The sequence below is a fragment of the Taudactylus pleione genome, unplaced genomic scaffold (genome assembly GCF_031769625.1).
Source record: "Taudactylus pleione unplaced genomic scaffold, aTauple2 ptg000397bl, whole genome shotgun sequence".
Classification (NCBI taxonomy): Eukaryota; Metazoa; Chordata; class Amphibia; order Anura; family Myobatrachidae; genus Taudactylus; species Taudactylus pleione.
In genome coordinates this window covers 7913901-7941805 of record NW_028284799.1, presented here as the reverse complement: position 1 = coordinate 7941805, position 27905 = coordinate 7913901, and the positions used below count along the sequence as shown (strand labels likewise).

At 42.9% G+C, this 27905-nt stretch overlaps 1 protein-coding gene across 1 annotated transcript; it reads right to left on the bottom strand.

The window, feature by feature from the left end:
• Positions 1-38: 38 nt before the first annotated feature.
• On the bottom strand, positions 39-27851 carry LOC148506758 (protein kinase C theta type-like). Its single transcript, XM_088446337.1, has 10 exons — positions 27547-27851; positions 27323-27459; positions 24931-25031; positions 22675-22848; positions 18404-18495; positions 17070-17132; positions 13260-13398; positions 5226-5381; positions 450-578; positions 39-170 (listed from the first exon to the last, which is right to left on the bottom strand). The coding sequence occupies exons 1-10, from the start codon at positions 27849-27851 to the stop codon at positions 39-41; spliced, it is 1428 nt and encodes a 475-aa protein (XP_088302463.1).
• Between the last annotated feature and the right edge of the window lie 54 nt (positions 27852-27905).

The window sequence follows — 27905 nt, the reverse complement described above, 5'->3', positions numbered from 1 at the left end:
CTCATGAAGGGGTGCCAGGTGTAATTGGCAGCAGGCGGCTATATGCTGGTGTTAAATGAAAATTCCCTGAAAAGTTCCTGGTGGAAAGAACTTATTGGAGGGGCACAGGCTGATGTTGTACCTGACAGAAGATCATCTAAAGCCAGGTGCGGAAGTGACTTCTCAGATGGCTGTAGGGAGAAGAAATAGGAGACATGTATTTCATATAAAGAGTGAGAGGAAACACCCTTATATGTGTCAGACAGACAATATATACATATAATAATATTTTATTCACAATAGGGGAAATCCCATTCGCCTTCCCTAATTAAGGCATTTTATCCTCTGACTGTAATTTATGTAACAACTACACCAATTGTCAGTAAGAAAAGAGTTATGGCAGCTTTACTATTATTCTGTTTAACAAGACCCCCACACAAGACTCTCTGACATTATAACTGTGCACTTACTTTGCTGGGTATGAATGGGGGTGGTACTTGGAGGGCTTCTAGCCTCACCCAATCAATACTCCAGAAGAAGGGGTGGTATCTAATTACACCATCCGCACCAAGACGTTTGTCTGGATCTTCACACACGAGCTGAAAAGAACATCAAAACCATAACTAAGACCATAACTATGTAACTGTTGTGCTGCAAATGAAATTGTGACCCTTATATCTATACATTCTGTAGCCATTATACACTTGTTAGATCAAACAAGTGACAAACAGCCTTTTGCCATATCCAGTAAGCACAAGAATAAAATGTATGACAGATAACAGGTCATCTGCACTGAATAATGTTTCAGACATAACACTAATTATAATTGTCTTAAAATGTGTATATGAGTCTGTGTTATAAGTGAAGTATGGTGGGTTGCCAGGTTGGTCATTTAAAACATGACACAGATAGCAAATACATATGCTGTGTGTCTGCACTGGAGTTACATCCATACATAATGCATAACACACATAGCAGTCACCAGAGCTGCCATCAGTAAATGTGGAGACCAATTAAAAAAAACACAGTGCCCATTCCTCCTGCCCCTTCCCCTCTCCTCTTAGTGGTATCAGGGAGGAAATGCTCCATGACTGACCTTCAGGACTGATCAGAGTAACAGGAGTAAAGCTAATTTTTGTTAAATAAAAAAAAAAAAAAATTATATATATATATATAATATATATATACACACATACATACATATATATATATTAGCCAGTTAAGTGGATAACAGCACCCTTAGTTTTAAAGTTAGTTTAAAAATTAGTTTAAAAGTTTCAACCAGCCAACTAGTTATATATACCCCCTCTAGCTTTACTACAGGACTTTCCCCACTAACTTCACCCAACAGTCCTTTACATCCACCCCCTCCCCTTAACTGTGTTACAGGATCTGTCCTTGTACAGTCATATACACCCCCTATACTATACTACAGGACTATAATATAGGACTTTCCCCATTAACTTCACCCCACAGTTCTCTACAGCCCCTCGCCGCCGCCACCACCACCACCACCACTTTGCTACAGAACCTGCTGTATCTTTCCTGTACAGATATATAAATCCCACACACCTGCCTCTGTACAATACAGGTGGACGCTTCAGTACTATTGGCATATTTATTAATAGATGTAACCAGCCTCCAATAATAAGGATTCCTTATCACCACAATTTGTGGTCATGAGGAATCCTTATGTGCCTAAATTTATTATTACATGCTGAGTCACTGGGACAAGGACTGATCAGTACAAGTGAAGTGATTGCAACTACAATCACTTTGCTTTCTATTTTGGCCACCTGCACATGTAATGTCGGTCGGCACATGTGCGAGTGGGCAGCAGATGGGTGTCTCCCGAAAAAGTCTGCAGAGTGTAGCTCACTACAATGGGCTAATGCCATCTAAAGATGGAATTAGCTGCTGGGACCATGCTTGGTCAAAATGAGAGTTTTGCACCCCCCCATAGACACCTTTGGGGGCTGCAACTGCTGTCAGAAATTGTAGAAAAGCGCTAGATATGAAGATATCTGCTGCAATCCCTCCATGGTACATTGAGGCTATACTTCATATTTGCAGTTACCCCCTGAACATGGGTGTTTTCGGGGGATATACTGCAAATATTATTAGATACTAAAGCAAGGTTGCACTCGTGGTTCTCCAAGTGCCAGTTTGCCTTTGCAGACGGACCATGCTGTGACCTGTATTTCAGTGTAAAAAAATTTTGAGAAAAAAAATAACCCAGTTTTACTGAAATAGAAATTAAAAAGTTAAAAAAAATATATGTACAGGTATTTCTTTATTCAAAACATGGAGAAGTCAGCAGACACTGACCACTTACTTCTGGGACATCACAAGTTGGATAGAAGTTGGCTGGTCTAATGAAAAAGTTGGCTGCTTGGCTGCTCAGATGGAAAGTAGTTCGATGTGTGGAGCACCTTTTTACTTGGAAAGACAAATTGGACAGTTGGATGGTTGGAGAAACATTGGACTGATGTACAGTACGGCCAGCTTAAAGCTGGCCATACACCAGACCAACTTTCCGTCAACCATCCAACTGACCAACTGTTCAACGCTTCTGTGCTCCATACACCTAACCAACGATTTATTCAGACCAGCCAAGTATGTGGACACGGTCTCCCTGCATTTTCATGTTTTGAATATTTATTTGTTTAAAAAAAAAAAATGCATGTCTATTTATTTCAATAAAATTGTTTTCTTTATTGTTTTTTTTATTTTACAACTTTTGTATCATGAACTACAGGCCACAGCTTGGTCAAAGTGCCAAGGCAAACCAGCACTTGGCGTTTAGTATGTACTATGACAATTTTTTTTCCAAATGTACCCTTTGGACTACCTCTGGATAGCGGGACTGTGTAAGTATGAAATAAATGAAACATTTAAGTAAACATTTGTGGGGGTGAGTTCCGATGCCATTGCCGGTGCTAACACGCCATTGCAAAAGCAACGTACCCCATTATGTGTGGGGGCGAGTTAGTTGGATTGAGCCCCATGACCTATAGTGAGTGTAATAGCTTAGGTTTAATCATATAGTTTACTATTCACAGGATAAGGTTGTCCCTTTAAAGACACATAAGTTGGAATCCTTGGGTGTTCTGTACTGATTTCTCCTTTTTAAATACAGTGGAGTGTTGTGCTCTTGTTACACAAATATACATACACACACACATATATATATATATAATATATAGAAAAGTAGCCTGCACTTAATGCAACAAAAGTTCACAGACGGGGTACATAGAGTGTTTTATGTACATACCACTATTTTTTTTAAAAAGCAGTCTGACGTTTCGGTCCCATTATGGACCTTTGTCCATACTAGAGAGTAAATTTACTAAGATTCGTGTTTGGTCGAGATTGCAATCTCGGATGAGTTTAACCATTTTTTCCAACTCAGAAAAACTCGGGAGAGATTCCTCTTTTGAAACTGGAAATCTCAGGTGAGAATGCAAACATGAATCAATACACCATCGGCCAAACTTGAAAATACTTTTCATGGACAAAATACAACTCAGGAATATACCAAGAATCGTGGGTCACAGCCAATCTGTAGCCGTTAACTGTAGAGCGGCCTCTGATTGGCAGGCGGCCCAGGAGAATGACAGAAGACACACGGCTTCTGTCATTCAACTTGGTATAGAAGTATGTGATAAGACATACATCTATACATGTCCGAAATGGATCGAGGACTTGGTTTGTTTTTTTGCCCAGACCCGTGGAGTCTGCTGGAGAAGGGGACCGACCTGCGCCAGGAGGTAGGTGAGTATTGGAATTTTTTTCACAGGTAAACTGCAGGAATTCTACTTGGACAAGGGGATATGTACATCTGGTAAAAGGTAATTATGTGTGAATTTTTTTCCCCGTATTTTAAGAACCAGGACTGTCTCAGGAGCCCGGGGCTGGTTATGCTTTTTTGGGGGGAAACCTAGGTCCTTTTTATTTTTATTTTTTTAACATTACCTATTTAACTCCTTGAAAAACACACAAGCAGTTTGCATATGTGTGGACTGCTTGTTCGGGAGAGATTGGCTGCGGTCAGACTCAGGGAACTCGGTTGAGAAATCTCTATCACATACACCATCGGAAAACACGATCTCAGCTAATCAGGATTTTTGGTCAATTTAAGAGTTTCAGTAGCCTAAAATTACCTGAGTTTCAGCGATGCAAATCAAGTTTTTAATCGGGCAATCTCAGTCTGACACGATTCTTAGTAAATTTACCCCTAAGTGTAGAGAAGTCAGCATAAAAGTAACCAGACTTATTAGGGGTATATTTACTAAAGTGTGGGTTTTTAATAGTGTAGATGTTGCCCATAGCAACAATCAGATTCTAGTTATTATCTTCTAGAAGGTGCTAGCTAAATGTTACATAGAATCTGATTGGCTGTTATGGATAATATCTACACTTAAAAAAACGCACACTTTAGTAAATATACCCCTTAGTATCAGCTTATATTTTGTGTATACAACCCACCACTAGAACAATATCTTTCCAACCTGCCAACTAGGTGGCTGGTTGGAATGACAATCGGTCAGTGTGTGGGAGCATACGATTATCATTCCTATGCTCCCACACACTGATAAACAGCAAAAAACGGTTGGTCCAACATGTTTGATTTTTCCCAACTAATCAATCTGAATGATAAGTAGGCTGACACTGCTTTGGAAATGTTGGTGGTACAAATACTGCAAATGGGCTGCCTGGGAGTAGCCAGGGGGAAAATAATTGAGATACACTGATCTAGAGAAATCAGCCATTATATGATATGTTTTGTGATTGCAGGAAATGTAAGTGCTGTATTCATGTATCACCAGCACTGGCACGGTGGGCAGCACTCATAGGCTGTATCAGTATTAGTGTGCCAGGCTTACTCTGCATGCTATGTGCAGCCATATAGGTGCAGAGTTCCCTAATGCTAAATACGCAGGTACATACTGTGTCTCACTGCCATTACTTTCCCCCTTTTCTGTTGTCGCACTAACATATTCCATTGTGTCTGAAGATGTGCTTAATACATTTGTTTTTTTATGGAATTTAGAATTATTTTGTAGGGTTATTATGGTGTGTTATAAACTGTGTCACTTCTGCTTTTGTGTTTTGCTAAGATATTTATGGTGTTACTGTTTGTAAAGGTTTCTATGCATATTTATAATTTACATTTCCTGTTATTATTATGTTAAATGAGTGACCCTGTAACCTGAGCAACATACTCAGAACTTACTCACACTCACCTTTTCAATGATGTCTTCAGCATCAGAATCTAGTAAAAAGCCCGGTAAGTCAAGTAGCCTGCACAGGAACGGAGATTCTCCGGTTAACATTTGGAAAAGTACAATTCCAAATGAGAACCAATCTGCCGCCCTGTTGTACCCGAGGTGATCTTCCATCTGCCAAGAGAAAGACATAAATTGCTACATGCTATAGTCGTATTCTCAATAATGTAAATGTAATTCTGAGATGACGCTATGTTTTGCACAAACGATGAAATAAATGACACTTTTCTAAGCTGCCAAGCCCTCATTGTGAGCTATTGGGGCTGCAGGTACATGAAATGTGGAGAAAACTGATTTGAATGCATGAATGAATGAATGAATGAATGAATGAATGAATGAATGAATGAATGAATGAATGAATGAATACTTCATTGTCATTACCAGCACAAGTGATGTCAACGAAAAACCAAGCAGCACTATACCACATAATAAGACAGGCAGCAATTACACTACTACTAAAAAATAAAAAGAAAACATCATAATATAAACAAATCAGGGTTATTACAACCATTTAACATACGCACTTCACTAGGGAAACCGTTTTTGTACTTGAATGCACATCTCTAAAGCGCCTATATGATGGCAACTTCTCAAAACTGCATGGTTTGGATGACTGGGATCTGCTAAGATATATTTAGATTTCTTCAGGAGCCTCTTAATATAGATCTCCTGGGTACATGGTAGCACAACACCAGCCGTCCTCACCACCTGATCTAGCTCCTTAAGTTCTGCCACAGTACAGTTCCCATACCATACGACAATCCCGTAGGTCAGGACACTTTCCACAATACTGCAATAAAACTTTAACAAAGTCCCTCTACTCACACATGCTGATCTTAAACGTCTTAAGAAAAAAAAGGCGTTGATGTGCTTTTCGCCGCACGTTACCAGGTAGTGTCTGTCTACCTATCTATCTTCCTAAATTAGTGCTTTCTCCAGCTTAAAAGTATTTTTTATGGAGAGCCACAGTGCACAAATCAATGTATTCAGTGCTGTGCTCAGATAACCAGAACACATGAGACTCCAGCAGTCTGGTTAGGCAATGCCTGTACAGAAATGAAGATTGCAGTCATAGGCTCAATCTAGATAATCCAATCAATCCAGATAGTCATGATGCTGGTTGCTCCCTCTTTGCTGGGGAAGCTATCAGATACACACCACATCTGGTAACTTTCTTAGTCCAGACAGTGTCATATATACAGTTGAGGCAGGGGTGTATTAACATCGAAGGGGGCCTATGTGCTGCAGTTCCCTCCTCCATGCAGCAGACTTCCTTCCCACCTTCTGTGGCCGGTGCCATCTTCCTCGTGATATAAGATGGCACTTGCACAGAAGATAGCAAAGGCTCTGGCATAGTGCTTGAGTCTTTGCTATCAATATGTGGCACCATCTTTCTGAAGTTATCACTGGGAAGATGGCGCCACCCAATGAGGGACCCATCAGCTAGCATTAGTGACAGGTAGTATCTGGGAGCAGGGCATGCAGTGTGGGGCCTTGTGCACTGAACACCCTACACCCATTATAGTTATACGTATGATGTGGACAGGTCTCTTTTTTTTTTTTTTAAACTGTTTATTTGGACAGTAAAAAAGAAAAATTTACAAAGTATATGAATATACATTTCAATCAATCGGAATTTTGCATACACACATGCAAACAATGTTAATTTAAGAGACAAATACAGTAATTACTGTCCCCTTTTTTTTTTTTACAATAAAGTAGAAATAAAGATAAGAGAGTATGGAAATAACCATAATAGAAAATGAAATGAAATAAAATAGAATAAAACAATACGTGCACCACACAATGGTATCATAGTTTATATAACAAGGTATGCATTCTTGTAAGAGTTATGTGTTGCCAGCAGGGTTTCGCAAGAAATTTCCCATGTCACACTCTGGTCAAAACTTATAATATCAGAGAGCATCAATACAGGTCTAAGCACTTAAACCCCTAAACCTAGCACCTAACCATATAGGAAATAGAAAAAAAAAAAGAAGTAGTAAAAGTATAATTAATCGGGTAATTAAACAATTTGCCTCTGTAAGAACCATTCCGTATGTTCGAATACCTTCCAGATGTTATCTTGTAAGTGATCAGGTAACTGAGCTATATATATTTCCCGCTTTTTGGAGAAGGCCAAAATACCTCTTTCTATATCATACGTGGCCATCCGCCTCTCATGATATAACACTTCTAGCATAGCAGTTCTCCACTCAGTTAATGTAGGTGCCGAACTGGAAATCCAATGTTTGAGGATCAAATATTTAGCTACTGTGACCACAACAGTCAACAGGGGTTTCCAAGGTTGTAAAGGATGGATTTTCTCCCATGAGGAGAACTCCGCAAATAGGAATGGCGCAACTGTTTTGGGTAACCGTATTTGTAACATGGAATTTATGTGCTCCAGTAATTTATTCCAAAATTTAGCGACTTTGCCACATTGCCACAAATTGTGGGATAGCGAGGCTTCAGACTGACCACACTTAATGCAATTGCCCGAATCAGAGGGAACAAAATACTTCCTTCGGATGGGGGCTATATAAGTACGATTCAAAGTACGGATGTGTACTTCCTGTAAACGGGCAGATTTAAGGGCTGGTAAGATCCTATCCAAACAGTCAATAATTGAGTCAAAATCCAATAAATCAGTTAATTCTAATTGCCATGCCTGGATGGTGGATGACCACGTATGAGGAGATGCTTCAACTAGATGAGAGTACAGGTGTCTAATACGAAATTTAATTAGTTTACATGAAGATAGTATTGATAGCAATACATCTGGGGGACTAGAAGTAGTCAGAGGAGGGTCTAAGGATTGAATGTAGTGGCGGATTTGCAGAAACATAAAAAAATGTGCTTGGGGGACATCATACCTCTCCCGTAGATCTGAAAAAGAAAGGAGATGGCCACCTGGGTCAAATACTTCTTTAATAGACATTATGCCTTTCTGATACCAGATTCGAAAATTTGAGTTAGTGAGAGAGGGGGTGAAAGATGGGTTACCCCATAAGGGTATATAGGGAGATGAAAAACGGCTCCTCTTTAGACTTTTATTTATATTAATCCATGCTCTATAGGTGTCTCAGAATAATATATTATATCTAATCCCTGGGGGAATTTGTGTAGCAGGGGTGTGAAGTAGAGCTGCTGGTGCATACGGATAAAAAAGGGCTTCCTCTAGGACAGGGTCAGTGAAGTTACTAGTGTGTAGCAGCCAATCTGTTATATAATGAAAGAGGGCAGATCTGGCAAACCCCTCAATATGTGGCACACCAAGTCCACCCCTAGTTTTAGGTAAATAGGTGCGGGAACGGCTCATTCTGGGTTTACGATAGTGCCAAACAAATTTAGAAAAGACCTGCGTGCATAATAGAGCATCAGCCTTCGTAATCATAATAGGTAGCATTTGTAACAAATATGCCAATTTGGGAAATATTATATTTTTAACTACTACTACTCGTCCTAATAAGGATAATTTAAGGTCTTTCCAGTGTAGTAATTGAGATCGGATTTTATGAATAACAGGTGAAAAATTATAACCATATAATGATGAGAGTGTTGTTGGTATGAAGATACCCAGGTAGCCTGCAAAGGAACTAAACATATCAACAATTTTTAGTATGGCTGGAATAGAATGCAGTGGTCTTGAGATGAAAAGCAGCATATCATCTGCAAATAAGGATAGCTTGCATTCCTGGAGTCTAACCCTTATACCAGTGAAGTCCCGGCTTTGTCGCAAGGCTATGGCCAATGGCTCGAGGGCAGCTGCAAATAGGAGAGGTGAAAGGGGACATCCCTGTCTCGTGTCCCTTTGTATGGGGAAGGAGGGCGATAAGTATTTATTAGTTAAAACTTGTGTTTTAGGGGAAGAATATAACGAAGAAATTAAGTGAGTAAAAGCGGGAGGCATGCCAAACTGTTTAAGAGTCTCGAACAGATGATCCCACGTCACCAAGTCAAAAGCTTTTTCAGCATCTAATGAGAGAAGAAACCCGGGATCATCTGTCGGAGAGTCACGAAGGAACTGCAAAACAGCAAGAACTTTCCTGATATTAGTGCCTGAACTACGGCCCCATATGAAGCCGGTCTGATCCGGGTGTATAATAGAGGGGAGTATGATTTTAAGTCTTTCTGCCAATAATTTAGTAAAGATGTTATAATCTACATTAAGTAAAGATATGGGCCTATAGGATGAGGGGAGAAGAAGGTCTCTACCCGTTTTTGGTAACACTTTCACTATAGCTGAGTTAAAGTGTTGCGGAAGGGGTTCCCCGGCTAGTAAAGAATTATAAAGATCGGTCAACGGTTGTACAATATGTGGTCAAAGCATTTTGTAAAATTCCTCACTAAAGCCGTCCGGGCCCGGTGACTTCATGGGTTTAAGCGATTTTATAGCTCGATCGACTTCATCAGTGGTGAACTCAGTAGTTAAGTTCTCCATTTGTGTTAGTGAAAGTTGCGGCAGAGAAACTCCACTCCAAAAAGATTGTTTCTGCGATTCAGATATAGGTTCCTGAGAGTACAGCTTCTGGTAGTATTGATAAAAGATATCTGCTATTTTATCTCCCTTGAACTGAGTGTTTGAGTGTTCATCCCTAAGTGCTGCTATATTTGTATGGCCTCTCTCTCCGTTTAACATATTTGATAGCAAGCGGCTGGACTTGTTACCATATTGAAAAAAAAGAGATCTACCAGACCGATGATATCGGTCATCAATCTGGGTAAGAACTTTGTTAAAGTGTTGCTTGCATTCATAGTAAGCTGTTTTATTAATCAGAGAAGGAGATGCTTTAAATGTTTGAAACGCTTCAGTTAGAGATGATTGAGCAGATTTATACATGGCCTCTTGATCAGTTTTATATTTTTTCGTGAAAGATACAATATCACCACGCAAAACTGCTTTAGCAGTTTGCCAAAATAGACTAGAATCATTTTTGTGGCCTTGATCATTAACCTCGTACTCATTCCAGGCGGCCTCCAACCTAGCCTTAAATTTAAGTGAGGAAGCAAGTTTAGCTGGAAACCGCCATTGTGAGCACGGACCCAGAAGAAACTTCCCCTGTAAATCTATCCATACAGGTGCATGGTCCGAAATAGAAATGGGTTCAATGTCTGTGCCTAAAACCTTGGGGGATAAAGAATTAGAAAGGAAGAAATAGTCAAGCCTGGAAAACGTATTATGGGTTGCTGAGTAGCAGGAATATTCCAATTCATCCGGGTTCCTCACTCTCCATATATATACTAAATTTAGCTGTGACGCCATATACTGATGTCCAACTTTGGGCTGATTGTGGCGGGTGCGGGAAATAGATTTTCTATCCAAAATTGGCGAGACAACTAAATTGAAATCCCCGCCTAATATAATTTGTGTATCAGCGAAAGGGTATAATATATTAATTAAATTCAAAATAAATTTTTTGTCATAACTGTTAGGACCATAAATATTACACAGGGTATATCTTGTGCCATCTAAGGTGACATCTGCTACAATATATCGGCCATTTGGGTCTATAACAGTTGAGTGTATAGTATGTGCAATCCCTCTTCTAATTAGTATAGCTACTCCACATGCTTTAGTAGAGTAAGAAGAAGAAGCTAATACTTTCTGATGTAACATGTTTAATTTGTCATGTTCGGAGGGGGAGAGGTGGATTTCTTGGAGGAATGTAATATCCGCTTTTAATTTATTTAAATAGGTTAATATTCGCTTCCTCTTTACCGGAGAATGGATCCCCCTGACATTCCAAGTGCAAAATCTAAGATTGGAAGTCATAATGAAACATAAACATGGAATAATCTATATATCAATATGTAAAATCGAGTTATATACCATTTTCCATATGATCCCTTACCAGAGAAATTAACTTTCTGAAAATCATCAGAGAAGCAACATGGACTACAGGAATGACATGGGTAGCAAAAGGACTCAAAATATTTGGAAGACATTCCCCTCATGTCTCACAAGCTCTAATAATGCACCACTGCTGGAAAACACGTTTGACAGCATTATGTAAAAGTATAGAAAAAAAGAAAAACAGAAACAAAAATAATGGTAAAATAAAATAAGAACATGGTAGAGAGAAGGTGAATTCACCATAACAGCGCAGTCACAGCCAAATATATAAACTGTCAAAAAATTCAAATTGACTAGATCAAAATCGGTATATAGAAATTAACTAGAGAAGTTCCAACCAGGATGACCAAAAAATACTAGAAATTATCTACTAACAGGCTCCTTCAATAAAACAAGAGAGCCACATGTAACATAGGCCCTGATTCAGAGCCAGACGCTCTGACCAGAGAGCTCGCTCTGAATCAGGGCCCACCTCCATAATTATGGAGCGTCCTCCTGGACGCTCGTATAGCTGTGGGTCACCACCCACAGCCTATACGAGCGTGCAGGTTGATGGTCGCGATGGTCTTGACCATCGCGACCATCGCCACTGCGAGCCGGAGCCTGCGGTTGAGTTTCTCAACCGCAAGGCCCGGAGTGATTTTGGCTCTATCAGAGCCAAAATCACTCCCACTGACATCACTAGTGGTGAAAAAAGTATATATTCACAGCCAAATACGGTATGATCCCTCATATAGTGAGACCTGACCTGCAGAGCCACACACATCAATAAGGGACAACAAATCTGGCTTGTGGGGGCTGGGTGATGACAGTACCTATGGCAGGGAATGTGGGCAAGCACGCTTCAGGTGATATGTTTAATTCGGGCTACCAAGCAGCTTATCAGGACACAGTAGGAGCAATGTCTCCAATGCTGTTAGGAACCTGCACACTGCTAAACCTTGCGGCTGCAAGATCACTCACAGCCAGACAGTCAACAGGAACACGTGTCTCCGCGTGTGTAAGCTGAGGTCCATGCTCCAGAAAGGTCCGGGGACGATGCGGAGTCCCGCGTACACTGCACAGCCCGAGATATTCAGGGCGGATGACAGCGCCGGAGACCACCAATCCTGGAGATCCTCTCAAGGTAGGGTCAGCGTGGGGAGTATGCGTAGTATTCCAGCAGAGCTCAGAGTCGCTGCAGGCCGAGCGTACTACCCGAGACCGGGGATGCTAGTAGCTGAGTAGGCCGCGATGGTCCCGCCGCCCCGACTCACTCCCGGGGAGACAGACAAGGAGTCTACAGAGCCACCGACCGTCTCCTGTCATGATACAGCCCTCAAGTTCAGCATAAATCGGCGGGTATAAGCCGTTTTTTGCGATAATTTCAGGAGCCGCGTGATGGCACGTCTGCTCTGCTTGCCCTCCAGGCCACGCCCCCCGTGGACAGGTCTGTTAATTGACTTTACATATAGAAAAATGGTGATGCTGCAGGTGAGGTCTCTGATCATTACCAACAGTACTGAGTCTACAGTGTTATAGTTGTCAGTGGAATAATGCATTGCCACCTATCATCCAGTTGGTAATGTTGTGGATCCTCATACAGATCAGAGCTGCCCATGTGTGTTTATTAGTATTACATCACATCCAGTTAAATACATTGTATTTTAGTATTCATTATACTCATGGTTGTGACAATAAAATGAGGGTAAGACTGTATACCAATCTGACTATAGAGGGAGCTCTGCTGGACTTGATACTATCTAAGTAATCATATGTTATATGTAATGTATAGGTGAGGGACATTGAGGCAAAAGTTATAACATGGTAACGTCTAAATAGCTGTGAGATATTGCACTGATAAACTACAACAGGCCTGGCCAATCTCTGGCTCTCCAGCAGTTGGAAAATTATAATCTCCCAGCATGCCCTGCCACAGTTTTAGCATTCCCTAGCAGCACAATTGTGGGACTGGGACTTGTAGTTTCACAATAGTGGGAGCCACAGGTTGGCCATGCCTGTACAACAACTTGTTTTTCTACTTGTGCTTAGGTCACCCTGAGTAAGATATGAATATTATCTGTATAAGTGTGCTTGCTATTTAGCATAAATAAATATCATATAGGAGAAAACCACTAACATCCTCTATAACTCACCTCCGGGGCAATATAGCCTGGTGTTCCTGCACACCCAAAGGCATATACACCTTCATGCATGTTGTTTAATGCAAGGCCCAGATCTGCAATTTTCATATGGCCGGCACCATCGATGAGAATGTTTTCTGGTTTGATGTCTCTGTGAAAAGAAAATTCTACATTTTATTTCTGTTCTATAACTATTTCTATCAATACATAGTATTGAGTCTCTAAGTAAAGTAAGATAGAACATAACATGGGATAATGCTATATGATACATGTTTACAGAACATGAGCCACATAAAGTATGTCAACTTATAGATTAGTTTTGGTAGCTACCAGCACATTTGTATATGTAAATCAAAGAAGGTCTGTAATACTGCTGCCTGTGTGACCCATTACTAAAGCCTCACAACTTTAGTATATATTGAACTTTGTATATGGATTAATACAGGGCAAGCTCCAGGGGTAGCAGCGCCCTGTGCAGCATGGGTTACCAGTCACCCACTAGTCACACGCTTGATCGAAAATGGGGGCATGGCCTTATTACCATAGACCACGCCCCCTAAATTACATTATTTGGGGGGGTGTCCACATGGAATGCCTCCCGTGTAACGTCAGGCTGGGGGCGAGCCCAGCACTCCATCACTAGTTGGGCTTCCACCAGCCCTCTCCCAGCACTGAATGGATGCGGCACGCATGCGTGCAGCCTCCCTTCAGTTACTCCGGGGTCCTGCACCACCGCCGCACAGCTGCAGTGGTGGGGGTGCCCAACCTCCTGACGAGACCACCTGCGGGACACTTCGGCCCATGGGTGGAACAGCGGGACAGTGCTGTCCTGCTGAAATCGGGATGTTGGGAGGGATGTGCCCTCTATGGGGTGGTGCCCTTGTTCAACCGCACTGGTTGAACATGCCTCGAGCCGGCCCTGGATTAATGGATCTGGTGCAACTATCAATCCAAATATATTTTTAAAATGTATGAGCACAAAAACATAAAATAGATGTGTAACATCCAAGCTTCCATTCTGGGTGCCTAAAAAAGTCAGAATAGTATTCCTCTCCACTTTTTAGGAGTCACAGATATAAAGACATTTCCTAATATAGCTGTCATGTTTGTGTTTACACATATATAACGTGTATATATACAAAGGTGGTTCAGTAAGTAACAAGACCTCTCACGTGTGAGATGTTCTCTATTTCATTCTAATTTCCCATCAGGCTAGAGCAGGTATACCGCTGGTTCCCCTCATGGCCATTAGACTGAGTCTCATATCAGTCATACTGTCCCAACATCAGTTGTATGAAGGCTGGGCTGGTGGAAACATTGTCAAACAATGAGGTGCGTAGTGTGATCAGATTTCTGCATCTAAAGGACACATCAGCAGCTGAAATTTATGGCCAACTTGTTGAGGTGTATGGTGATAATGTCATGTCACGGTTACAGGTTTGGGATTGGAGAACTGCCCTTGATAACGCCAGGCCACACTCAGCCAACCGCACATATGAGTTGTTATGGTGCTACCATTGGAGGTACTGAACCATTCTCTCTACTGCCCTGATGTGGCACCAAGTGATTTCCATCTCTTTGGACCATTGAAGAAGCACCTGGGTGGAAGGCGATTCGTAAACCATGGTGTAATAGGAATGGCTATCGACCATCAATGGTTAACAAACATTGATAGTTACCACCAAGGGGCCAATGGTTTTGCCATTGATGGCAGAAATCCAATGGTTCACTACCATCGATGGCACAGAGCCAAGCCCTCGACTCGCAAAGCCCCGCCCCCCAACTCCCTGATTGGTTCGCTGCCTGACCGGTATTAAAACAGGGATGACAATTGGTTGGATTAAACCTTTGATGGTTCACAGCCAATTGTTTTATACCATCGATGTCAACCACCAATGATACTATCGATGGTGAACATCAATGGTTAACCTAGGCACTTGACACGGTTTTTATTCTATTTTGGGGTGGATGCCTTGGTGTACCTTTGGAACACATATTTATGAGTTGAATAAATTTACGCAGTAAGGTCTTGTAACCTTATGTATTGAACCACCCTCAGACATATATATATTTATATATATCTTTCTATGAATTACAGCTACCTTGATGCTTTATAATAAAGATTTATAAAATTGAAGTTGCATTTAAGTATTGATATTCTCTGCATGATCTAGTCTTCCTCTAGTAGGAATAATATATTAATCTATCAAGGGTCCAGTGGCGGCTCTAGGCACGGGCTAGCCAGGCGGTCGCCCGGAATGCAGCCCAGCTCCCTGTCTGAGCTCGCCTCGCCATCGGCTGGCTGCACTGTAAAAGCCCGCCCTCTGCCCTCCACCCTCCCTCAAGCATTATTGGGTAAGCGCTCAGGGGGAGGGAAAGGGCGCGGCTAAGCAACACAGGACGGCACTGGGCAGGAGTTCATTTGTCATCAGGTAGGAGCTACTGAGGCTGAACTGCCTGAGGACCTGCTGCGCATTGAACGGTAGCTCCGATTCACGGAGTGAGGAGACAAAGTTTTCTCTGTGAAAAAAAAAACTTTCTCAATCCATTGAGGGGGAAGGGGGGGATTCTGGGTACTCAGAAACCCCCCTGTATGCGCTACGAGGTTTGCCAGAGGACTAACTGAGATGTCACAAATAGCATCTGTCATTAAGGCATTCATATATTCTCATATTTTTGGTTTTTATTGACACTCTACCCAATGAGCTGTATTACATTTGTGAAGTTTTTAATTTAGCAACACACATTTTACGGATAGCTGTGTACATAACATGGCATTTTCTCCAATATAAATCTTTATATCACAACACAATCAGCTTGGATAGAATCTGATGGTTTTTCATTTATTTGGCAAACAGGAAGAAGAAAGGAGAGGAATTTAGTCCTGAGCACCACACTGGGGACAAAGGTTTCCCCATCCCTCGGTATAATTTATGGGAGGCCTAACACAGAGCATGGGATAACTACAGTATTCTGCTGTCTGAGATAATAAACCAAAATGGTGCAATTCTCATCTCTTATACAATATACAGTAAACAGTGTTTTCAAGAAGCACAATTTATTATATCTCAGCTGGAGAAGCAGCAGCTGCATTTTGTTAGCTCCCAAACACTTGCTGCTAGAGCCAGCTGCCCCAGTGTCTTTATTATACACTCATCTCGGGGTCACCATTTATATTTGTAGGAGGAGCAATTACTACAGCGGCAGCATAGAACATAAAGGCAGCAGGAAGATATATCAGAGGAATAAAAGGGGATTATGGGGCTGATGAAGAGATGAATTAGCACTTGTTTGTGGACCGTACCTCATGTGTTTTCGCACTGCGCATGCTCCGAACTGAGCGCCACATATGTAGCTGCAATGCAGAGACTGCAGATTTTATTCACATCTACACTTACAACTGAAGAGGTGCACATGGCCTGTGACTGGTGCTCTCACAAAGACAAAGTTCAGTGAGGGTGCATCACCGCAGCTGCAGGCTATTCTTGGTATAAGAGTATATATGGCTGTTTCCAGGTTTATCTTTTACACCTAGTATCAGGAAGGTACAAGTGTGCAATGATGACGGTGACTAGAAGCAAACCAATCATACACCGAGGAGGCGGGTGCACCACAAGATACAGGGAACATATGCATTTCTTCCATGTACACAACATACAGGCAATTCCCATCCGACTCAGCATCAGGCCCTGTCTGTGTATGGTCAGTCTACTGCACTCCACATTGTGAATAAGACACAAGTGTACAAAGAAATGTAATAACAATGGCAGAACTGAGCTAGGAAACCATGACCAACTACAATGAGAAAACAAACATACTTACCGATGGATAAAGCCCTTTGAGTGGAGATGTTCCAAACCAGACACGATTTCAGCTGCATAGAAGCTGGCAGAGAAAGAAAGGAAACTGCAGTAAACATATGTAACAACCTCAGGAAGAGTTTACATACAGAATTACATCTTTTTTTTGTTGTTGTGAAACTGGGACATACAACTCACTCTGGCCGGGATGTACTAAGGTTGCGGTGACCGTTCCGCCAGTCACCGCAACCTTACTAATTGCATATGTACTAACATATGCGATTAGTATCGCAAAGGGCAGCTCTTGCGATAAGAACTGCCCTTTGCGAAGCAGTCGACACTGGGTGACGGGGTCTCCGTGGGACACCCCCCCGACAATGCCCCGGAGCCTCCTGCTGGTCACATGTGCAGGAAACCCCAGGCTCCTCCTCCCCCTCCCTCCACCCGGAAAAGATTAGGAGGAGGAAGAGGCGGAGGACCCAGGAGGAGCGCAGGCCGGCAACCATGGAGAGCAGGTGAGTGGGGGCTAGCACTGGGCGACGGCGGGGCAACGGCGAACCGTCGGGAGCAGGGTGTGGTAAGAAGCCCATAGGCTTCTATAGGGTAACGCCAGGTTTTTCTGGAGTTACCCTCTGCACCGATAAAAGTGCGGCCGGGCCTTAGTACATATGGAAATGCGGTATCAATCCAGAAAACAGGGCTTTTACCCATTTTTCCTTTAGTACATCCCGGCCACCTATCTATCTATCTATAGATAGATATAATACACTGGTTATACCTCACCCCTGCTGCTCAGGACTGTGTAGCACACTGCCTTATGTGATATCCCATATTTAGATATCACCTTGTTGTGTATGACAGTCAGAAGGAAGAAAAGGTTTATATAAAAGTCAGTGCAGAGTGGTAATGGACACTAACGGGCATACAGTACCCTTGACAGCCCCCATCCTCTCCCCAAGCCGACACAGTGTGTATGATGTTGTCTCATGCATGTGCTATCCATTCACCACTGCTCTGCTACATAGAGCAGCGGTGTCAGAGTGTTTCACTGAAATAGGGACAGTTTGGATGTATGTAAATATACCACCAGACCTGCCACCATGAGGATATCAGTGTAATTTCTGTACCTATTTGCATTTATTACTTTTATTATGTCTGCAGTGCTGTCAGGTATGACTGTATTCTCACAATGTTTCATAGTGTATAACTGGAACAGCTGGACAAGGACAGTTCAGAGATTACAGCAAAGTTCTGCAGCCCTGACATTTCTATAAGTTATGCTGTAAGTCAAATCCTCCCTCATCTACTACTGTACTCTATATGCAGCATTACACTCAGCTCATTTTCAGCTCTTACGTTGATGTAGTGAGACCCAATGGTCCAGTTGTTTCCAGCAGATCAAATAGGTCTCCTCCATATGCCAGCTCCATCCCCAGGAAGAGAAGCTCCTGTCAGTAGGCAGACACAGATCCAAAATATAATGATATATTATATTACTGTTCTCACTCATCAGCAGCTACAGACAGAACATAACTCACTGTCATTTACAAAGTAAAAATAACTATATTTGAAAATTATTTAGTAATTCACTTGATGAGATGGATAGAGACAGAATAGCTGAACTTTCTATAGGGTTGTGCATTGTGTGCTTCAAATCCAACCCTGAAAACAGGTTACAATTTACTTTAGACAGGTGCAATAAAAAATGGTGTCTGGCAGCACGGCCTGCTCCTTACAGGGGCAAAAAGTATGAAGGCAGTAGGAGGAAGGAATAGTGCTATGATACCATGATAACATTACTACATAAAAAGTTCATAGAAATCTCCAGTGGGCCCACAGCCTGAAGCTGTAATGGATATGTGGGGTGTTCAAAAAATGACAGTTAGGAGATGATTGGTTGGTACTTTATCTCTGTCCACTTCATCTCTCTCCAAGCTTTGATAAATCTTCCCCTATTAAAATTTGGGGTGCAGCCCGCTAAACTTTTCATGGTTCCTGAAGTGGCCCCAGGGAGTGCTTAAAATTGACACGGCTGTCCCAGATCATGTTGACACGTGCCCAGCACCTCTCAGGTGTACGTGTACATAATGCTCTTTACACAAGTGATAACAGTCAGGTTTTGTCTGCAGCCTGCTGGATAGAAACACATGCACTCACTGGTCCTCTAGCAACCAAGTGCCTATCTGCGTTCCCTGGGCTGGAAACACATGAGACATAGCTGGAATCCATTGGCAGCATTGATGCGATTCTTCACATGATAACTGAGTGCTGAGAGAGCAATGTTGGTATAATGTAGTGCTGAGTATCTCTGAGAGCCCAGAGACACATGAACTGTCCTGAAGTTATCCAGAGATTTTCCTGAGAGCAAATAAGCAGTGCTGGCTCTGTAGGTGGAAATTACAGAGTAAAAGTGACCCTTTATGGAGATTGCGGAGTCAGTATCTATAAGTATCTGATCTAAGAGATGTTCTTTATTTGCAGATAAAAAGCTCTATGGCAGGGCTTCCCAAACTTCAAGGTGCCTTAACAATCCAGGTTTTAAGGATATCCATGCTTGTGCACAGATGGTATCATTAAACTGACTGGGGTACTAATTAAGTCACATGTGCTTAAGCATACATGCCCTTAAATCTTGGACTGTTAGGGTGCCTTTAGGACTGAATTTGGAAACAACTGCTCTAGGGTACACTTTATATTCAGCGTGCTTTCCCAAAGTTTTCAAATAAATCACTTACTTACTTTATTTCCCCTCGCACCTTTCCTTGACAAAACACTGGTTATTCTAGTTATTGGGCATAATAATAGCATTATCATGTGTGACAGATGAGAGATCTATATTTGCATAATCTGAAACAGACAATATGGCTCAGGCAGTAAAGACCACTCAGTCATAACTCCTATTCCCGTTTGGGAGTTAAATGCAATAAAATTTGTTTTTTGTATTTTTGTACCTTAAATTATTTTTAATTATTCATACTACTGTACTTTGGTGGGAGTCCAACTAATTTTATATGATTTTCCAACTTGCAGTAAATAGATGGTGGTGCAGATAAGAATGACAGTGTAGTGTCAGAAAGGGCTTTTTATGTATTGGAGATTCATGAACTTCTAATTTAATGATGAGTACTAGCTACTTTAACAATGGGGAAGATATTAAATTTTTGGTGGGGTGCTGGTAGGGAGTATTTCATTTAAGTATCTTGGTAGTGGCCACTGAAAAAGGGATCTAAGCCTTGGGAAAAGTGGGTAGGGGGTTCTCTGGGGAAAGGGGTGGAGCCTCACGGCACCCCTTTCACTTTACTGTGTCCCCAGGCTCCCCTACCCTGTGAATAGATGCCATGTGCATGCACACGGCATCTCTTCTCCTGCTGCTTACCCGCTGTACTGCTATGTAGAGCAGCGGTATGTGCTCACTGCAAGGACAGTTGGGAGCTATGTCCCACATTACGAGAAAAATTATATGAAGGGCTGTTGATCAAACAAACAAATATATTGATCACATATACAAAATATTAATAAATACTTGACCAATGTATAAATAAAACAATATATATATTATCACAGTAACAAAATATATCATCTATAACCACATCACAATGAGAGGTTTATAAAAAGTTATCAATCTGATAATCAAACATAACAAGCAAAGCATGAGTTATTGTTACATGCGGCCAAAACCAATGTTAGTAGCCATGCACAGCGGTTTCACTGATAATGAATAGATCCCCAACATGTAAATACTGAATTACAATGTACTCCAATGCAGTTGCAGCTTGATTAGTAATTATTTAGGCAAGCAGATAGATAAGGATCATGACTCGCATGCACAGAGATCCAGCTACGCTCAGTTCAAGCAATTAGTTATGTTATGTGCTGTACCCCTGGTATCTCAGCTGCTGGATGCCCAGGTCATGCAGCTATCAAGATGAAGCCATCAGGGACATAAGTACCTCTGCTAAGGAATGGGAATTCTGCTGGATGTGTTTCAAGCCTCCGGTGGGACAATCAGTGGTATATACACCAGGCTGTCAAACCACTAATGCATTTCTGCCCCTCAATAATCACTCGGTGGTTTCCTCAGAATGTCCCACATCCATACATGCCTACCCTCCTGGTTTTCGCGGGAGGCTCACGATTTTTCGGGTAACCCCCTGCACCCCCGGAAGGGTAGGCATTTCTCCCGCATTCTGCCCACTTCCTAGTGAAATGGGCAGAATTAGCAGAATTTCCGTGGCGATCGCGGGTGTTCGTACAGGGGACGGGGCTTAATGACATGATTCTACATGAGTCATGTCATTTGGCTCCGCCCCCTATTTAAATTTAAGCCAATCGCGGGAATTTTACTGCAAGGGGCGTGGCTTAATGACGCGAATCGTCAGGCCCCGTCGCCTCTCCTCCCAGGGCTTCTCCCTGGGAAGAGACAGCAGAGGTAGGCAACTATGCCCACATCACATTGCTCTGCTCAGGATCCATCCTAAAGATCTACAGTAAAAAGGTTGACAATGTCTAGATAGACACCAGTTGTTATACAGTCAATAGGTCAACAGATATAAAAGGTCGACAGACAAAAATGGTTGACACGTGGGTTTTTTTTGGGGGGGGGGGTTAGGGTTAGGTTTAGGGTCTTACCAGAGCGTTAGGGTTAGGCACTTACCCCGACGGTTATGGTTAGGCACTTACCCCGATGGTTAGGGTTAGGCACCAGTAGGGAGGGTTAGGCTCTTACCAGAGGGTTAGGGTTCGGCACTTACCCCAATGGTTAGGGTTAGGCACCAGTAGGGAGGGTTAGGCTCTTACCAGAGGGTTAGGGTTCGGCACTTACCCCAATGGTTAGGGTTAGGCACCAGTAGGGAGGGTTAGGCACTTACCGGAGGGCTAGGGTTAGGCACTCAAAGGGACGATTAGGATCAGGCACCTACCCCGACGGTTAGGGTTAGGTACCAGGAGGGAGGGTTAGGTTTAGGCACCAAGAGGAGGTTAGGGTACAGAAAAGGGTTAGAAAAATAAAGAAACACGTGTCGACCATTTTTTTGTGTCGACCATTTTCGTGTCGACCTTTTGTCCCTGTAGGACTTTTGTCCCTGTCGACCTATTGACTGTCTAACATCAGTCTAACACATGGTGTCTACCTTTTTACTGTAGATCTTTCAATCCACACCCGCTCTGCTCATGAAGGGAGAGATGTGTGCACCTAACAGTAGGGCACATAGCATTGCCTGTGTATTAGAAGGGGAAGAGAAGGAGGCTGGATAGCAACCTTGCACTGGTTAAAAATATAACCTCTTCCCTTGCATGATGGTCATTCCCATTCTGGCAGCATAGCGTGCCCAACCCCTCTAAAATACATACATTTGCTCCTGCCCTTCCTGCACCCCATCCACCATGTGTCTCATTCCGTATTTTTGAAGAATCACTGCCCTGGTCACCTTAGTGACACTGCCTGAAGGATAGAGGAATCAATCAGGTGAGGTCACAGGGTCAGTGTGGTGCCTGGACACGACTCTCTGACAGCTGACCACACCCCTCTGGTGGCTGGCAACACCCCTTCAGCAGTGCACCTTTATTTTGTAGGCCAGTTCTATTGCAGTCCTGACCAAGCGGGTTGATAAAAGTATTCATGAAAGTACCTCAGTCTGGAAGGCAAATAGCCCTCGAATGATGAATGCCGTCCCAGAGACATCGTGCAGGGCCTCTCGCTCCACCAGCACCTCTCTCGCCACGTCTGCTTGTAGCACCTCCCTCTTCTTGATGACTTTGACTGCAAGTTGTCTCCTGGTCACAGTGTCAGATGCCATTAACACCTGTACAGTATAAAGAAATGTTACAGAATCAGCAGGAAAGACAGATCAGGGCTGGCTCCAGGCATGTTCCACCTGAGCAGCCGCCATTTTCCCTGGCTGGCCCGGCCCTGTCACTGTCATGCTGGGCTCTGCCCACCCCACCCACCCCGCTGCTGCGCTTTCGCCCAGCGTGTCTGCAGACTCTGCACCCTGGTCCCTGAGGCTGAGCACTGGGTGGACGCGGAGGCCTGGACAATGCGATGAGGGCGTCCGTGCGGAGGAGAGATGGTAAGTGAATGCATCACCATGGGCTCAGGCTGGCTGCTGGCACTGGCAGGGCAGGCTGTGTGTGTGTGACTAAGTGTCGGCGTGCCACACCCCACCACATACAGCCTGCCTGTCAGTGCCAGCAGCCAGCCCATGAGTAAAAAAACGGTGCCGTAGTCTGAATGGATGCTGGGTGCATGCATGCGGCATCCATTCAGTGATGGGAGAAGGCTGGGGAAGCCCAGCTAGTGAGGCTCCCCCCAGCCTGACGTTATTTGGAGGCATGCCTCCAAATAACATCACATAGGGGGTGTGGCCTATTGTAATTAGGCCACACCCCCATTTCCGGCTATGTAAGGGCGCCCTTTAAGGAACCGACACAGGGTGCTCCGACCCCTGGAGCCTCCCCTGACACAGATACTGTATATATGACTCACATATGAGGTATGGGTCATACATTAAGCAATGACAACACTGTGGCAGGAGAAAAGGGAATGTAAGTGAACCTTTAATGAATAAATGAAAAACATGCTAAAGTATAACAGCCTGGGATAAATAAATAAATATATATATATATATATATATATATATATATATGAAATGCAACAGGGAGGTATCAATAAGTGGAAAGGGGGAGGGAGCTTGGACTGCACACCCTAATTTTACACATAATAAGGAGGTGCTACCATGCTAATACTTGTAGTACGATGCAGGTGACAAAGAATGCAGGTGCACATTCAAGATACTACAAACGAATATAGTAAAAATAGTCCTGATAAACTCTATAATTAAAATGAAGTATGTGAGGTTCTTAGTACATGTTTGGCCAAAAATGTTTACCCATCCGCCGCTTCAAGGGGAACCCCATAAGATGGGTCCAGTTCCCTATCTCTGTAAATTAGACAGTGCGGCCATGGCCATAACTAGGAGTGGTCAAGCTGTGCCACCGACCAGGGCACAGGGTTAAGAGGATGATACAGTCATTGACCCATGCCACCTGTATTTGGCATGCAGGGTACTGAAATGGCACCCTACAGCCTAGAAAGCTGCTGCCCAGAGCATCCTTAGGACTTTCTAAACTGCTCTCAACTTCTCCCTGGTTCAGAAGCCACACCCCCTTGTTGTGACATAATGACAACACATGCTAGGGGCAGGGCTGGTCCAAGGCATGTTACAAATACCTACTTTTTTTTCCTCCCGGGTAGAAGCACGTGGGTGGTTATGGGGGCAGGGACAGGCATTTTGCATTTTTAAGCCCTGCCTCCTCACAGAAAATTGCCTCGAATACCGTGTATTTACATTGGGGTGGGGAGCTTACCCGAAAAATTGTGCAGGTTTCGAGAGAGTAGGCATGCATGATGTTACAGCCCTGCTATGGCCTTGAGTGCGTCTACTTTTACTGAAGTGAAAATAGGTATGTAGCAAACAAAACAATGCCACTTCAGAGTCTAACCTGCTACCCGTTCAATAGCATAAACATTTAAGATTTTTAAATTGAATTCGCCTAAATTACTATTTGATTGAACTTTTATCCTATACGTTGATCAACATGGATGTATGTACAGATGCCCCAATCTGCCCAACTCCTTCCTGCAGAAAATACAACTTTCCCCCCTGGCGCACACTGACATTTGCCCATGTAACACTATTCACATCAATAACAATAGCTGCATTTAGACACAGACACAAATGGGATATGGACACAAACGTTTATAATGACTATTGTGTAACCAATGTCAATGTGGCAAGTTTGTTATATGTACATATAGCTGTGTGTATATACAGTTAGGCATAATGGTTACATCATGACAAACCAGATGGAAAACAGAATCTTACTTTTCCAAAGCTGCCCTGGCCGATCACTTTGTGGAAAATGAACCTCCTGATAGATAATGGGGTTCTGTGGCCAGGGCCTGCTGGGGAGACTCCGCTTCCTCCTAATGGGGTAACATAAGAATAGGTTATACATTTGCTCTTTATATAAAAGAAGAGTCAGATGATAGAAAATATTATATATTATACAAATCAGTATTCAGCTGTGGCATATGGGCCCTACGGGATCTTGTATTGTAGAACTTAATGAAAATAATCTTTAAGCCTTAATTCAAGTTCTAACATTACCACAAATTTTCCCAAACGCGGTCCTCCAGGCACCCCAACAGTTCAAGTTTTAGAGATATCCATGTTTGAGCACAGGTGGTTAAATCAAATTGACTGAGGTACTAATTAAGTCACCTGTGGTCAAGCATGGATATCCTTTCAATATGGACTGTAAGGGGTAAATTTACTAAAGTGAGAGTTTTTAGAAGTGAGTTTTAAAAGTGATTTTGCCCATAGCAACCAATTAGATTCTACTTAACATTTAACTAGCACCTTCTAGAAGATAATAGCTAGAATCTGATTGGTTGCTATGGGCAACATCACTTTTAAAACTCACTTCTAAAAACTCTCACTTTAGTAAATTTACCCCTAAGGGTGCCTTGAGAACCGCGTTTGGTAACCTCTGCATTAACACACACTGTATATACATTTGTTATAGGCAATTTTATGGCTTAGATTGATTGATGGTACTTTAGATTAATTTTCATTGTATTCATTGTAATATAGAATGGAGGCAATGTTTTCATATACAATAATGAGGGTAACTGTGGCACCTTTCTTAGGCAGATGGTATTTAGGGGACATCACTACAAATGTAAATTTCTAGCTAGAACAGTATTATTTATTGTTTTGTGCACTGTTGGCAGATGGATTAAGAATACAGTAAAATAAGTAAACATTTCTATTTTACAGCCTACATGATTCTGTTACATATGTAGTAATGTGTGAATGGGATGAGCCACGTGCCATGTCAGGGGCCACATAAGGCTCAGACACTATTCTTGCACATACAAGTAACACAGGATGAATCACAGAACATAAAAAGGAAACTTTCTAGAACAGTTTACATCAAACTGATTTCATGTTAAATTTGTGATATTTTGTTATATAAGCAGGAAAAAGTGCAATTGAGGAGATACAAAGTACTAGAGATCCATTCAGTATATCGTATGGCTGTTTCATTAGAGTATCAGACTTTCCCTACCAAATGGTGACTTCCCACCTAGAGGCATGTAGGACATTGGCTGGACGTCAGCTCATTCAAATGTCTACAGTATATTATATTATTACTGCTATTATTTTGATAGATTCAAAATGGGTTTCGGATACAGTTTTTCACCAATCAGTGACTTTAATTAGTGTTCTCTAAATATACCCATGAACCAGTAGAGGCTTCTGTGCTGATTGGTATTACACTCCTTATTGCATGAGGTCTATTTTTCATACATATAACACTTAGGGGGAGAGAGATAAAGTGTAGAGTGCTAAAGTAGCAACCAATCAGCTCCTAACTAATTTTTCAAACACAACCTGTAAAGAGAGTTAGGAGCTGATTGGTTGGTTCTTTAGCACTCTACACTTTATCTCTCTCCAAGGCTTAGTACATCTCCCCCTTATGCAGCATTTACTGTTACTTATAAACATGTATCTGGGAAAGATAGAGGGTCTCATTCAGACCCGCTCAGAAGCGCTGAGCGCTCGCAAGCAGTTCGATGTTGAGGCCCTGCGCACTGCGCGTGCACAAGCCCCGGAGCGAGAGAGAAATTTTCTTGCTCTGAGCTCACTACAAAAGGGGCGGCTGTTAATGGTGATCGACAGCTCGCACCGTTTTGTAGGCGGGGTGGGGGGGTGGCTGGTCAAACGGAGGAATTCCCGAAGGAACGCCTGCCATTTGGGGGCGGCCCCACTGACATCACTCGTGATGTCAGTGGTGAGCTTCCGGCTCTACTAGAGCCGAAAGCTCACTGGGGCTTGCGGCAGACAAGACCCTACCACAAGGGTCTCATTGCAAGCCCCGATGGTCGCGATTGTCTTGACCATCGCGACCATCAACCTGGCCGCTCGCTAAAGCCCACAGCTTAGCAAGCGGCCAGGAGGCTGGATTTTAAAAAGGAAGCGGCTGCCCTTATTCAGAGCGAGCGGCTCTGAATGAGGTACCGAGTCCAATTCAAACAATGTAATTCTCCCAGCTAATTTATGGCGGCCACAATACCTCCCTCTACGTGAGTGAAACGTTGCCCAGAACCATTAGGTAACATTTGACAGACAACCAGCTACAGCTTGATCTATAACTAGTAGCAGTAGGAGTGCAAGTTCTCCATATTGAGAATCACGTATCCCTCATTACCTGGTCTGTCCCATTCATGAGGGAAATCGCCGTCCTCAGTGTCCTTCCTGACCTTCTTCTCTCGGACCTCGGCCACATCCTGGTGTAATCTCTTCCTCTTTCCATACACATCACCCTCATACTGTTTCACCTTCTTCCTCTCCTTTCTCTCGTTCTTCCTCTCATCCTTCCTCTCCTTCTCCCTCTCCTTCTTCTTCTCCTTCTTTTTGTCCTTCTTCTTCCGCTGTCCTGTCTCTTCTTCACTCTGATGCTTTCTCTTCTTCTTGCCACCTATGGGCTCATGGGAACTCGTCTTCTCCCTTTCGCGCTGGTGACCCTCTGGGGTGACATTGGTCCTGTCCTCTCCTCCACCAGATGTAATCTCTTCATACTCGCCAAGCTCATTGATAGTAATAATGTTCAACTCTGTGACATCTACAGCATTGGGATGCTGGAGCTGGCTGGGTGTCACAGCATCACTGCTCCTCATCTCTCCTCTAATCGCCTTCTCCTCCGCTTGGTCTCCTCGCTCTCCGTGACTGGGCTCCATCTTCTGGCTGCTCAGCTCCGGTGTCAGTTACAACCAACTGTCACTCCGGCTGAT